Source organism: Triturus cristatus, chromosome 2_1, assembly GCF_964204655.1.
Source record: "Triturus cristatus chromosome 2_1, aTriCri1.1, whole genome shotgun sequence".
Classification (NCBI taxonomy): Eukaryota; Metazoa; Chordata; class Amphibia; order Caudata; family Salamandridae; genus Triturus; species Triturus cristatus.
Genome location: NC_140581.1, coordinates 933,066,850 through 933,080,181, shown reverse-complemented (window position 1 = coordinate 933,080,181; position 13,332 = coordinate 933,066,850). Strand labels below are relative to the sequence as shown.

Here is a 13,332-nt window from a genome sequence, read left to right as displayed (position 1 = left end):
AGTTGACTGTCATTCCCCTCCACATGAGTCAGGGCCAACCCATGTGACTCTGCCTCCTTTCTGCTGCCACACACTTCTAATGTATGCAATCCAATAGCCATTATCAACGAGCAATAAACCTACGCCTTTGATGCTATATGAAGCTGGGACTCGTATCTATACAGTTTTATTTTTGGCTTCCTTGCTACGTGCAGGATTTTAGAAACATGCAATTGTCATGGAAACGTAAACAGTGTAATCTGTCACGCGTATGACTGCAGCACACTGTTATCTAGCTGTACTATTTGTATATACATATATATATATATCTGACTCCAGGAAATAACCAGAGTTTTATCCTTGACTCGTTGAGGAGCCAGAGTTACCACTTAGCTCTTGGTCAGGGTAGATTCTTCCAAGCGAATTGCGAAACTGCTAATGGGCGTGGGAAAGGTGACTACTGCTTCTTGTGGGACCAGAACTACCTGCAAACCAGAGGCAGAAATTGCATCTTTAAAGGACCTCAATTTTTAAGCAGCCTGGCATTATGCTATGTCTGTGTGAATTTAGGTAAATTCCCCCAAAACTGTTCAGAAAACATCATATTAACCTATTGGTTGGTCGCTGCATGCAGAGCCAGTAATCCCAAATAAAGGACACAAAAGATTTGTGGAACACCTCCAAATGATCCCTAAGGCACTTTGCACTAGTAAGTTGTCATTTTGAAGCAGAGTAAGAACTGAAAAAGACGAACTGGTAACAAATCTTTCTGGCAAATAAGTACGATGCTGTGGACTTTAAAACCCGGTTTACTTACACGCCTCCATATTGCTCGGAGTATGTTCTTCCTCATCACAGGTCTTACTTCATGGAGATCCGCCTCAGGTTTGAAAAAGGAGTCCTTCTTTGATGTCTACACCATGCTACCATAAGACACTGCCTCTCACTGCATGCACACTCTAGTCTCCCAGCACAAATCATAGTTCGTAATGGGACACATGAACTGAAGTGGTCGTCTACATCTATGTCTGCACTAATATCTCCAATTCAGACACCCAAGGACAGAATTCAAAATGTATGGTTTCTACAAGATGCTGCAGAAGTCCAACCCCCAGAATCCCACTCAGGCAGGAATTCTTGGGTAAACTGGCACAGACGCAGTTTTGATAGTCCAGGAAATCATTAGCAGCCTCAGCAGCACATTAGCTTCAGATGAATATTTCGGATAGTGTGAATACATTTTAGGCAAATAAATTAGTGGGAAGGGGTTTTGTGAGAGGTTTTGTGGTGGGTTTGGGATTGGGTTCGTCAGGGGGTATGGCTGCAGAGGTACTATAAATTACAATATAATCTTTTTTCTGAGAGTTTCCCATTTCGGTTTAATCACTTAAACTTCTGTTTCTTAGATTAATATTTTTGAATTTTAATACAAAGCACATGCAGGGCTTAGCAAAGCTTTACATTTTGGGATTATATTGCTATTTAAAAATCACTGCATATGAGAGATAAGTGAATGAACAAGCACTAGCGTGAAAAACAGATCAGAGGCAGCATTCTTCTGGGTACAATATTGGTCAGATTGCAGGCATATCAACGAGAGAACATGCCCCTCCTTAATAGTTTTGGATCGCCTGCATTTCTTTCACATGTAAGTATTAAAACAACATTTTGCTGAATTTCAGCAAGTCACAGGTTGAATCTCCAGTAAGAAAGGAAACCTTCATTACATAACACTTGAAGGAAGAAAAAGCCAAGGGTCAGATGTACAAAAAGCTGGTCACAAAATACTGGCCTCAATTTCCAAACGCAAAGAAGGGGAGCAGCGCACTCCTGTTGACTTCCTTATCAATTATCTTTAGGTAAGTGATGTAGGTGCTGCAGTGTTATGCTCGCTGTCTATTGAGCATATGAAAGACTGAAGAAAGAGGACAACCAACTAGTGGTTGACACTGCGCACAGTGCTGAGGGTACCAAAGACCCAAATGATTAAACACTTTGGCAAAAAACTGATCGAATACAATATGTTGTGTTCGGAGAAACATATATTATCTCATATATGCAGTGAAACAATATAACATTTTATCAGCATGTTAAAAGGAAAATAACACTTAATGGTGGTCATCCACCTGAAACAATTCTGATATAAATCTAGCACATAATACATTTGAATGATCACATGATGGTATATTGGTGAGCCCAATGCATTTCGGGACTTTGTTGTCCCTTCGTCAGGGGCGATCTGTGAAAGAGAATACATAAATATCACAACCAGTAATAAACACTAAGGTTTACATTCAAGAATGCTCCATGGTAAAAACATCTCAAGTCATGTGGTGGTCAACAATGCCTTAACCCAGATCAATATACAAGAGACCTTGTAGATCGTGCTGAACAAGAGAGATGTGAAATGTAGTGAAAAAAAGGTTTGACAGTCATATCACCCAGAGATGTGGTTACACCAAGGCGGTGTAAGTAAACCAAGAAAAAACAGTTGAGATGGTGTCAAGTAAGAGAGGGGAAAATCGAAAAAAGTGATGGCTGAAAAAGCCTCACCTCAAGTATTATGTATTGACCTCAAAATGTGAAGATAATCATAAAACCGGACAGCGACGTTGTAGACTGAAAGGCAAGGAAATTAATGAACAAGGCATCAAAACACAGAAAAAGCGGCTGAAAAGAGTGTTGGGAAAGAGAACTACTCCCTACTTACCAACCTGGTGATATGGACGGATGCTAAGGCAAGTGCTGAAAGAAATGGATGGAAATAACGTTAAAAAGTGGGCTGAAGGAAAGACGAAAGAATAAAGCACTGCTGACGCAGAACCTGTAAGATGATAAGGTACTCACTTAAAAAAGGAAGATAGCGTAGCGTAAGCCGTGGTTTCTCAAAGGAACCCGTAGTAGCAGCGGGATGATCTGGTGCGAACCAGACGCCAATAGGTAACTCTAGAACAGAAGCTCTAATGCGGGTGCTAAGGCAAGCGCTGAAAAAAATGTAAATAAGGGTGACCTTAACAAATAGCCTGGGGAATGGCGGGAGAGTAAAACAATGCTGGTGCAGAACCGCGAGAGGACAAGGTACTTACTAGAAAAAGAAGATAGCATGGCATAAACCGTGGAGTCTCGAAGCGTCCCGTTGCTGAAGCGAGATGATCTAGTGCAAACAAGGCGCCATTAAGTAACACTAGAACGGAAGTTCTAAAGCGGAAGTTCTAAAGCGGATGTGGTTTGTTGGAGAAATAATGAAGTGGGAAAGAGGACTAACTCTGGGCGCCATGTTAGGAAGGTGTATCGTAAAAAAACGAGAGAAACGTCAGGAAAAAAAGTATGACTAAATAGACATCGTGGATAATCAAAGAGGAGCGGTATGGAACCGGTGCATAACGTATTAATGTATGATAAACGAATAAAAAACTGAAAAATGATGAATCTCTTTGCAATATTGGGAATATAGAAAAGAACAAGTATCTATATATGTATATAGTATATCAACAAGGGCATACATAAAAGTTACCATAAGGTCTAAGATCGAACAGTCGAAAATGATGAAAATGTTTTTTAAGTGTGAATGGACGAACATACCAAACCGTGGTCATGTGATGTTTAGTAAAGACAAAGAGTAGAAAAGCAAGAGGCCATATAATGAGAGTGTTAGAAAAGAAAAGGATGGAAAACCTCAGGGTGATAGGAGCAGGTCAAGGAAAAAATGAATGAAAATGTTTATAAAAAACATGATAAGTCTAATCGGTCATTGAGCCCACATGGGGACAGGGTGTGTAATTTCTGAATCCAGAAAATCTCCTTGCGTAAGAGTAGGTTGGTTATGTCAACGCCTGGTCTGACATCAATGGTTTCAATAATTTGAAAACGGAGTTGGGAAATTGTGTGTTGAGCTTCAGACCAATGCATGGCGAGACTTGAGGTGCTGTTTTTATTTCTGATCCTGGATTTGTGCTCTGTGATGCGTGTTTTTATTTTTCGTTCGGTTTTGCCTACATAGGCCTTGCCACAAGGGCATTTGATACAGTAGATGGCATGTGAAGTGTTACAGTCACTACTGTGCTTCAAAGAAATCTTGGAGCCTGATGTAGGATGAGTGAGAATATTTCCTGTAATTACATTGTTACAATGTACGCATACATGACATTTGCGAGTTCCATGGTAAAGGTTAGGTTTCTCATTGGTTCTGGTGGGTTTTAAAAGGGCCCGTAGGTTTTTACCTCTGGTGTATGCGAACATGGGTTTCTCCTTGAAGAGGTTTTGAAAATCTTGTTCCTGTTGGAGAAGTTCCCACCGTGAGTAGATGATATTTTTGATTTTGGTCGATGAAGTAGAAAAACTGCTGACAAATACCAGTCTTTTTGAGGGAGTGCGTAGTTGCTGTTTCAGTAGGTCATCACGCGATGTAGCCAAGGCTCTTGTTAAACAGTTGTTTAATACTTCCTGAGGATACCCTCTTGATGAAAAACGTTTTGAAGTTTCTAGTAGTTGTAATGAGCTGTTCACGGGGTCAGAACAAATTCTACGTATTCGTGTGAACTGAGAGAGTGGCAGATTCGTGATGAGGTGACGTGGATGAAAACTTGAAAAAGTGAGAAGACTATTGCGGTCTGTAGGTTTATGAAAAACTGTGGTGTTGAAGTGATTCGAAGATGTTTTGGTGACTTGAACGTCCAGATAATGAATCGAGTCCTTGTGAATAGTATATGTAAGTTGAATGTGGGTGTTGGTCTTGTTTAGAGTCTCAATCATAGAGGTAAAGGACTGAACTGTGTCGTTCCAAATCAAGAAGATGTCGTCTATATAGCGATAATATAGACTTATTTTCGACCACCAGTCAATATTTGAGATGATGTTGTCTTGTTCATATTGTGCCATGTAGATGTTCGCGTAAGCAGGTGCTCCCGAAAATCCCATGGAAGTCCCATTCAATTGTGCATAAAATTGCTGTTGATACTGAAAGTAGCTATTATGCAGGCAAAACTTCAAAAGCTGGAGAATGAAAATTTTCTCAATGTCAATGTCATCCATTTTGAGTAGGGCCCATTCTACTGCCTCAAGACCTGCAGCATGTGGGATCGAAGTGTAGAGGGCTGTTACATCAATGGTGCACAGGAAAATGGAGCCTTGAGGATCAATGGTAATCTGTTGAAGAACTTGGAGGAAGTGAGTGGTGTCTTTGAGATAAGTCGTCCATGTTTGTACAAATTTTTGGAGATAATAGTCCAAGAATTTCCCAATGGGGTCGAAGATGGACCTACAACCCGATACAATTGGGCGGAACGGGGGATCATTGGGGTCCTTATGAATTTTTGGGATCATGTACAAGTGAGGACGTTGTGGATTAGATGACAATAAAAAAAGGCGTGTGGCGTTGTCAATCCATTCGTGGTCAAGTGCCGTGTTGAGAATTGAGCTGAGCAAATCCAATAGTTGTGCTGTAGGATCACATGGTAATGGCAAATAAGTATTAGTATCAGAAACGTGTGCCAATACCTTTGAATGGTAGTATTCAGAATCCATCACCACTATGGCACCTCCTTTGTCTGCCGGTTGAATTGTGATCAAAGGGTTGTTGGACAATTTCTTTAAGACATGACGTTCGTATTTTGATGTATTACTGTGATGTTTAGGTCTGTAGTTAAGCTTTTCCAAGTCCTTGTTAACCAATGTTTCAAAACTGTCCAAAGTTTTATGCGATGAGGGCGGCATAAATATGCTAAGCCTAAGAGCATATTTATGCCGCCCTCATCGCATAAAATTGTCCAACAACCCTTTGATCACTTATCTCAAAGACACCACTCACTTCCTCCAAGTTCTTCAACAGATTACCATTGATCCTCAAGGCTCCATTTTCCTGTGCACCATTGATGTAACAGCCCTCTACACTTCGATCCCACATGCTGCAGGTCTTGAGGCAGTAGAATGGGCCCTACTCAAAATGGATGACATTGACATTGAGAAAATTTTCATTCTCCAGCTTTTGAAGTTTTGCCTGCATAATAGCTACTTTCAGTATCAACAGCAATTTTATGCACAATTGAATGGGACTTCCATGGGATTTTCGGGAGCACCTGCTTACGCGAACATCTACATGGCACAATATGAACAAGACAACATCATCTCAAATATTGACTGGTGGTCGAAAATAAGTCTATATTATCGCTATATAGACAACATCTTCTTGATTTGGAACGACACAGTTCAGTCCTTTACCTCTATGATTGAGACTCTAAACAGGACCAACACCCACATTCAACTTACATATACTATTCACAAGGACTCGATTCATTATCTGGACGTTCAAGTCACCAAAACATCTTCGAATCACTTCAACACCACAGTTTTTCATAAACCTACAGACCGCAATAGTCTTCTCACTTTTTCAAGTTTTCATCCACGTCACCTCATCACGAATCTGCCACTCTCTCAGTTCACACGAATACGTAGAATTTGTTCTGACCCCGTGAACAGCTCATTACAACTACTAGAAACTTCAAAACGTTTTTCATCAAGAGGGTATCCTCAGGAAGTATTAAACAACTGTTTAACAAGAGCCTTGGCTACATCGCGTGATGACCTACTGAAACAGCAACTACGCACTCCCTCAAAAAGACTGGTATTTGTCAGCAGTTTTTCTACTTCATCGACCAAAATCAAAAATATCATCTACTCTCGGTGGGAACTTCTCCAACAGGAACAAGATTTTCAAAACCTCTTCAAGGAGAAACCCATGTTCGCATACACCAGAGGTAAAAACCTACGGGCCCTTTTAAAACCCACCAGAACCAATGAGAAACCTAACCTTTACCATGGAACTCGCAAATGTCATGCATGCGTACATTGTAACAATGTAATTACAGGAAATATTCTCACTCATCCTACATCAGGCTCCAAGATTTCTTTGAAGCACAGTAGTGACTGTAACACTTCACATGCCATCTACTGTATCAAATGCCCTTGTGGCAAGGCCTATGTAGGCAAAACCGAACGAAAAATAAAAACACGCATCACAGAGCACAAATCCAGGATCAGAAATAAAAACAGCACCTCAAGTCTCGCCATGCATTGGTCTGAAGCTCAACACACAATTTCCCAACTCCGTTTTCAAATTATTGAAACCATTGATGTCAGACCAGGCGTTGACATAACCAACCTACTCTTACGCAAGGAGATTTTCTGGATTCAGAAATTACACACCCTGGCCCCATGTGGGCTCAATGACCGATTAGACTTATCATGTTTTTTATAAACATTTTCATTCATTTTTTCCTTGACCTGCTCCTATAACCCTGAGGTTTTCCATCCTTTTCTTTTCTAACACTCTCATTATATGGCCTCTTGCTTTTCTACTCTTTGTCTTTACTAAACATCACATGACCACGGTTTGGTATGTTCGTCCATTCACACTTAAAAAACATTTTCATCATTTTCGACTGTTCGATCTTAGACCTTATGGTAACTTTTATGTATGCCCTTGTTGATATACTATATACATATATAGATACTTGTTCTTTTCTATATTCCCAATATTGCAAAGAGATTCATCATTTTTCAGTTTTTTATTCGTTTATCATACATTAATACGTTATGCACCGGTTCCATACCGCTCCTCTTTGATTATTCACGATGTCTATTTAGTCATACTTTTTTTCCTGACGTTTCTCTCGTTTTTTTACGATACACCTTCCTAACATGGCGCCCAGAGTTAGTCCTCTTTCCCACTTCATTATTTCTCCAACAAACCACATCCGCTTTAGAACTTCTGCTTTAGAACTTCCGTTCTAGTGTTACTTAATGGCGCCTTGTTTGCACTAGATCATCTCGCTTCAGCAACGGGACGCTTCGAGACTCCACGGTTTATGCCACGCTATCTTCTTTTTCTAGTAAGTACCTTGTCCTCTCGCGGTTCTGCGCCAGCATTGTTTTACTCTCCCGCCATTCCCCAGGCTATTTGTTAACGTCACCCTTATTGACATTTTTTTCAGCGCTTGCCTTAGCACCCGCATTAGAGCTTCTGTTCTAGAGTTACCTATTGGCGTCTGGTTCGCACCAGATCATCCCGCTGCTACTACGGGTTCCTTTGAGAAACCACGGCTTACGCTACGCTATCTTCCTTTTTTAAGTGAGTACCTTATCATCTTACAGGTTCTGCGTCAGCAGTGCTTTATTCTTTCGTCTTTCCTTCAGCCCACTTTTTAACGTTATTTCCATCCATTTCTTTCAGCACTTGCCTTAGCATCCGTCCATATCACCAGGTTGGTAAGTAGGGAGTAGTTCTCTTTCCCAACACTCTTTTCAGCCGCTTTTTCTGTGTTTTGATGCCTTGTTCATTAATTTCCTTGCCTTTCAGTCTACAACGTCGCTGTCCGGTTTTATGATTATCTTCACATTTTGAGGTCAATACATAATACTTGAGGTGAGGCTTTTTCAGCCATCACTTTTTTCGATTTTCCCCTCTCTTACTTGACACCATCTCAACTGTTTTTTCTTGGTTTACTTACACCGCCTTGGTGTAACCACATCTCTGGGTGATATGACTGTCAAACCTTTTTTTCACTACATTTCACATCTCTCTTGTTCAGCACGATCTACAAGGTCTCTTGTATATTGATCTGGGTTAAGGCATTGCTGACCACCACATGACTTGAGATGTTTTTACCATGGAGCATTCTTGAATGTAAACCTTAGTGTTTATTACTGGTTGTGATATTTATGTATTCTCTTTCACAGATCGCCCCTGACGAAGGGACAACAAAGTCCCGAAATGCATTGGGCTCACCAATATACCATCATGTGATCATTCAAATGTATTATGTGCTAGATTTATATCAGAATTGTTTCAGGTGGATGACCACCATTAAGTGTTATTTTCCTTTTAACATGCTGATAAAATGTTATATTGTTTCACTGCATATATGAGATAATATATGTTTCTCCGAACACAACATATTGTATTCGATCAGTTTTTTGCCAAAATGTTTAATCATTTGGGTCTTTGGTACCCTCAGCACTGTGCGCAGTGTCAACCACTAGTTGGTTGTCCTCTTTCCTCAATTTGCAAACAGCATATTTGCGACCAGTTAACATTTTTATGAACCGACCTATATACTAAAAGATCGGTTTGGTTAATTCCGAATTGTAGTGGGTCCTAATCTGACCTCCCTCATGAATATTATTGAGGGAAGTTGCAAATTGTGACTCACTTCAATTGCAGGCCAATAAAGGATGTTGGCTATAGTCAGCAGCCATCATGTCTGCAATGTCTCTTTAATAAAGTATACCCTTTTTAAAAAAAAAATGTAGCCTGTTTCATGAAAGGAAATGTGGCTGCATTTTAAAAAGTTTAAGTTAATCTAAAGTTTGGTTGAGAGTTAGTAATGGTCCCCCCCCCAATTTAGTTTTGCTTCACAAAGGGGTTGGGGTTTGAAAAGAGCCTGTTCCCTTTTTCTAATTCATCACTTCTTCACCGGGTTTTAGTCACAAAAAATTGTACATATGCCGGATCCGTATTTTGTAGGGACACCTACAACATGCTTCTTTCAAATACTGATTAAATCGTAACCTATTTTGAGAGTGAGCAAAAGTTTACATACGAATACAAGCATTGGTAAAGCCGATAGGTCTCACCGATGCAAGAGTTATTGGCTTTGACAAAGTGTTTTAGCCATGCTATACACCAGCACGGCTGCTGCTCAGCATGACTTAAAGTAGGCGGTGTAGAGGAGAATGGCATGGAGTGGAGTGGCATAGAGTGTCATGGAATGGCATGGAGACTTGTGCAGTGGTGCAGAGTGTCATGGAGTGGAGTATCATGGAGTGGCCTAGAGTGTCATGTAGTAGCGTAGAGCGGAATGTTGAGTGTCATAGAGTGGCGCAGAGGGGAGTAGCATAGAATGGTGTTGAGTGTCGTGGAAGGAGGAGAGTTGAGCGGAGTACAGTGGAAGGTCATAGTGTGGAGTGTCTTAAAGTGGAGTAGAGTGTGTGGAGTGGTGTAGAGTGTCGTGGAGTGAAATGTCATTGACTGTCGTATAGTGGAGTGGCGTAGAGTGTCAGAGTGGAATGGTGGAGAGTGGAGTAAATTTGCATAGAGGGAGTTACGTACTAGAGTCGAGTGTTGTGGCTTAGAGTGGAGTGGCTTGACGTAAGGGGGAGTGGTGTGTCATCGAGCGGTGTCAACTGGATTGACGTGGACTACCGTGAAGTGAATTGGAGTGTCATTGTGTGGAGTGTCGCAGAATGGAGTGACCTGTTGTAAAGTGTGGAAAAGTGTTGTGAACTGGAGGGGCGTAGAGAATTGTCAAATAGCATAGAGTGGAGTATTTGCAGAGTGGAGTAATTGAAATAGCCATTATGTTTTATTGATAAAAGTATGCAGTGTACAATAATAATGTGTGGAAATGTCATAGTGCATTGGTTTGTTTTGATCATATTAAAATATTTGCTTCCACCACACTTCATAGTTACAATAAAATGTGCTTCATTTGTGTTTTCCTAATTCTGATGTATTCTGCAATATCTGCACATTTATATTTACAGGCATTTAAATATTGTTGTATGCTAGCAAAAAACCTTTCCTTTCACAGCAAGACTGTCACATACATCCTCTCACTTTGGTCTTTCAAGTCGGAGCAAGAAAGGTAAACACCAAGCTGCCTGACATTTGACTTCTGTCTTTGGATGTACAGCAAATGTGACAACATAAAAGCAAGATTTAAGGCCTGTTTACAGAAAGCGAGTACTCGTGGAAGAATACAGTAAACAGGCCATGCTCTACGGAAGGGACACACTCAAACTGCACAGCCTGAAACAAATAAAGCCAGCAAACAGGAAGCAAGAAAATGTGATTTTCAAAACACCAGGCTAATGCTCAACAATGGGTGGAATGCATTCCCTGAGACTGTTTAAGACTGTTCCAAGACGTTGTTAGCAAACCAGACAGTTGCACTGTCTGGTGGACATCAACCTAAAAATGGGATTAGTACATTCAGAAAAGCATTTTAATGGATGCAAATACTGACTCAGATTGTTAAAATGCTTTGCACATCTGGCCCTAATTGAATAAACGTCTCTTTTTAGTAATTAGTCACTTGTGAACAACAAATATATCACCAAGATTGGTGGGGAACAGGGCCGACATCAGGTATGAATGCTGTTCATATTGTTTGGATCCATGTTTTGCAGTGAATTCTGACAGTGTAAATAAAGTGTAAAACAGTTAGCCTTTGCTTTTTACTCAGAGCTTGTTGGTGTTGATTTATCATTGACAGCAATTTACAATTTGAGGTGGGTAGTTGTCTTTCTGCTATATTCCAAGAAGGAGGGAGTGAGAAGTGATACAGGGATTGCTCACATTCCCAAACATGTAACCCTGAAAAAGCAACAGATTCAAATTGGGGTCCAAGGAGTACAGCCATGAAAAGAGGGGGGAGAATTAATCCTGGTCACCTTCCCACACAATCAAGAAATCATCTATGCACCAGTTTTATTTGGTTGACAGGCAGGCCTGCCACACATGGGGCACCATAGACTATTTTAAATCTTGGAAGTCATCCAATAGCCAAAGAACTTCCTTGGCAACCAAAGTTAAGCCCATTCAGATACACTAGGTATCTGGGTGAGGACTATATGATGATGCATGCCAGTTGGAATCCCAGGGGGTGAGAGTCCTTGTAACACCATTGTTTGATCATCAGGGGCGGGTAAAGAGAGAGGCTAGGCACAGAGGGGCTCCCTCGTGTTGGTTTTCAATAGATTTCTTTCTGACCTTAACCACAAAGGCTTTGTGAGGAGACTTTACACAGTACATCTATATATCAGTGCATTTTGCAAAGACTAAGCCTGCATGCAGGGCTTAATTTTTAAAACAATACGTGCAGGGTTCAAAGTTTTGCTCAGGGGCACCCAGCAGGCTCTGTCGAATGTCAGGGGTGCCTAATACCACCTCAAGTCTTTTTAATCCAGAAACTCCCTGACTATTTATCTCACTCTTGCAGGTTCCTGATTTCTTTTTTTCACAGATTTCTGCCTTTCTCTTTCTTCTTTCTGTCCTTCTGTGTGTTTTTCTAGTCTCTTAACCTGTGTCAAAGTCTTATGAGGAAAAATAAGTTCCGGTCCCCCCAAAAAAGTGCCAGCGGGCCACCCCTACCGGCTCAAATTAAGCACTGTCTGCATGTGCAATAACTTAGGTGCAAATCAGTATTTATGTGCAAATTACAAGGGGGAATTGGTAATTTCAGAAAAAGGTTTTTACCACTGTGCAGAACAAGTCTGTTTATGAATACCCATCTTTGCATTTTGCACATATCGTAAACATTTGTTCCCAAATGTCTTGTGCACTAAGCTTTTTAAATTCCTTTTTGCACACAATATCAACATTCCCCCTAAACACAAACAAGTATTTTTCAGTCATGACAGACAAAAAGTACCAACACAGACACAATTATCAATTAAAAAACTCTTACTCCTGATCCATTGAAGTCATTTCCGGTTCATTTGAAAGGCAGCTACCTCTGAGTGCATAAAAAATGAGATGCAGACACAAGGGTTTCCATGAGTGGACATTATTTCAGCTTAAGTATTGAACTCTTTTTAAGAGGAGACAAGTGTAATTACACATGGGTCCAAGAACACTAAACACACGTATACTTTCTATATCACCCTTAGCTTACTGAGACACCTGGAAAACTATTGTGGAATATAAGATTTGGAAGTATATTTTGAGGCACTGACTCCTACTACCATTAAAGTAGGTCAAAGAAACATGCACGTTCCAATGAGCAAGACAAGCTCAAGAAGTAATCTAGAGGTCGGATCACAGATGGAAGAGCTCATGATTTTGTTTTCAAAATATGGATAATTTGACAATCGTCTGTGTGAAAACCGTACACAAGGGTATGACTGCCGTACAAAAGTCACACGAGATACAAGCAGAGCAATCGTTTGAGTAGAAACTGTATTTCAGCCATGACACATCAGTTTTAAAAATCTTGCAAGATATTTTCTACTCGAATCAGCATCATGCAGGTATAAATTACGAGAAAAAGTATGACTGCCAAAGAGAAAAAAAAAAAACACCACCAAAAAAACCTGAATTACGCAAGCACGGTAAAAAAAAAAGAATGCCTGGGTCTAATAACAGACTGGACTAGGTTGAGCAAATCCTTCCACCTCTGTTGCATTCTCTAGACAAAAAGACATCAGGCTATATTGCTTATTGGGTATCAGTCCTTCTTACTGACAATTATTCAGAAAAGATGCATATTAACCAATTAGTGGAGTGCCATTTAAACAACTTTTAGAGTGCCATGCAATAATGCAAACCGGAGGGCACATTGTAAATTTAAATGCATC

At 40.4% G+C, this 13,332-nt stretch overlaps 1 protein-coding gene across 1 annotated transcript in view; it reads right to left on the bottom strand.

Moving 5' to 3' along the window:
- Window positions 1-13,332, bottom strand: part of LOC146866111 (protein prune homolog 2-like) — a 1,273,164-nt gene that overhangs the window by 59,992 nt on the left and 1,199,840 nt on the right. The window contains exon 19 of the mRNA XM_085633391.1: window positions 12,444-12,491. Within this exon, the coding sequence (XP_085489517.1) occupies window positions 12,444-12,491 (48 nt within the window). The remainder of the gene's footprint in view (window positions 1-12,443; window positions 12,492-13,332) is intronic.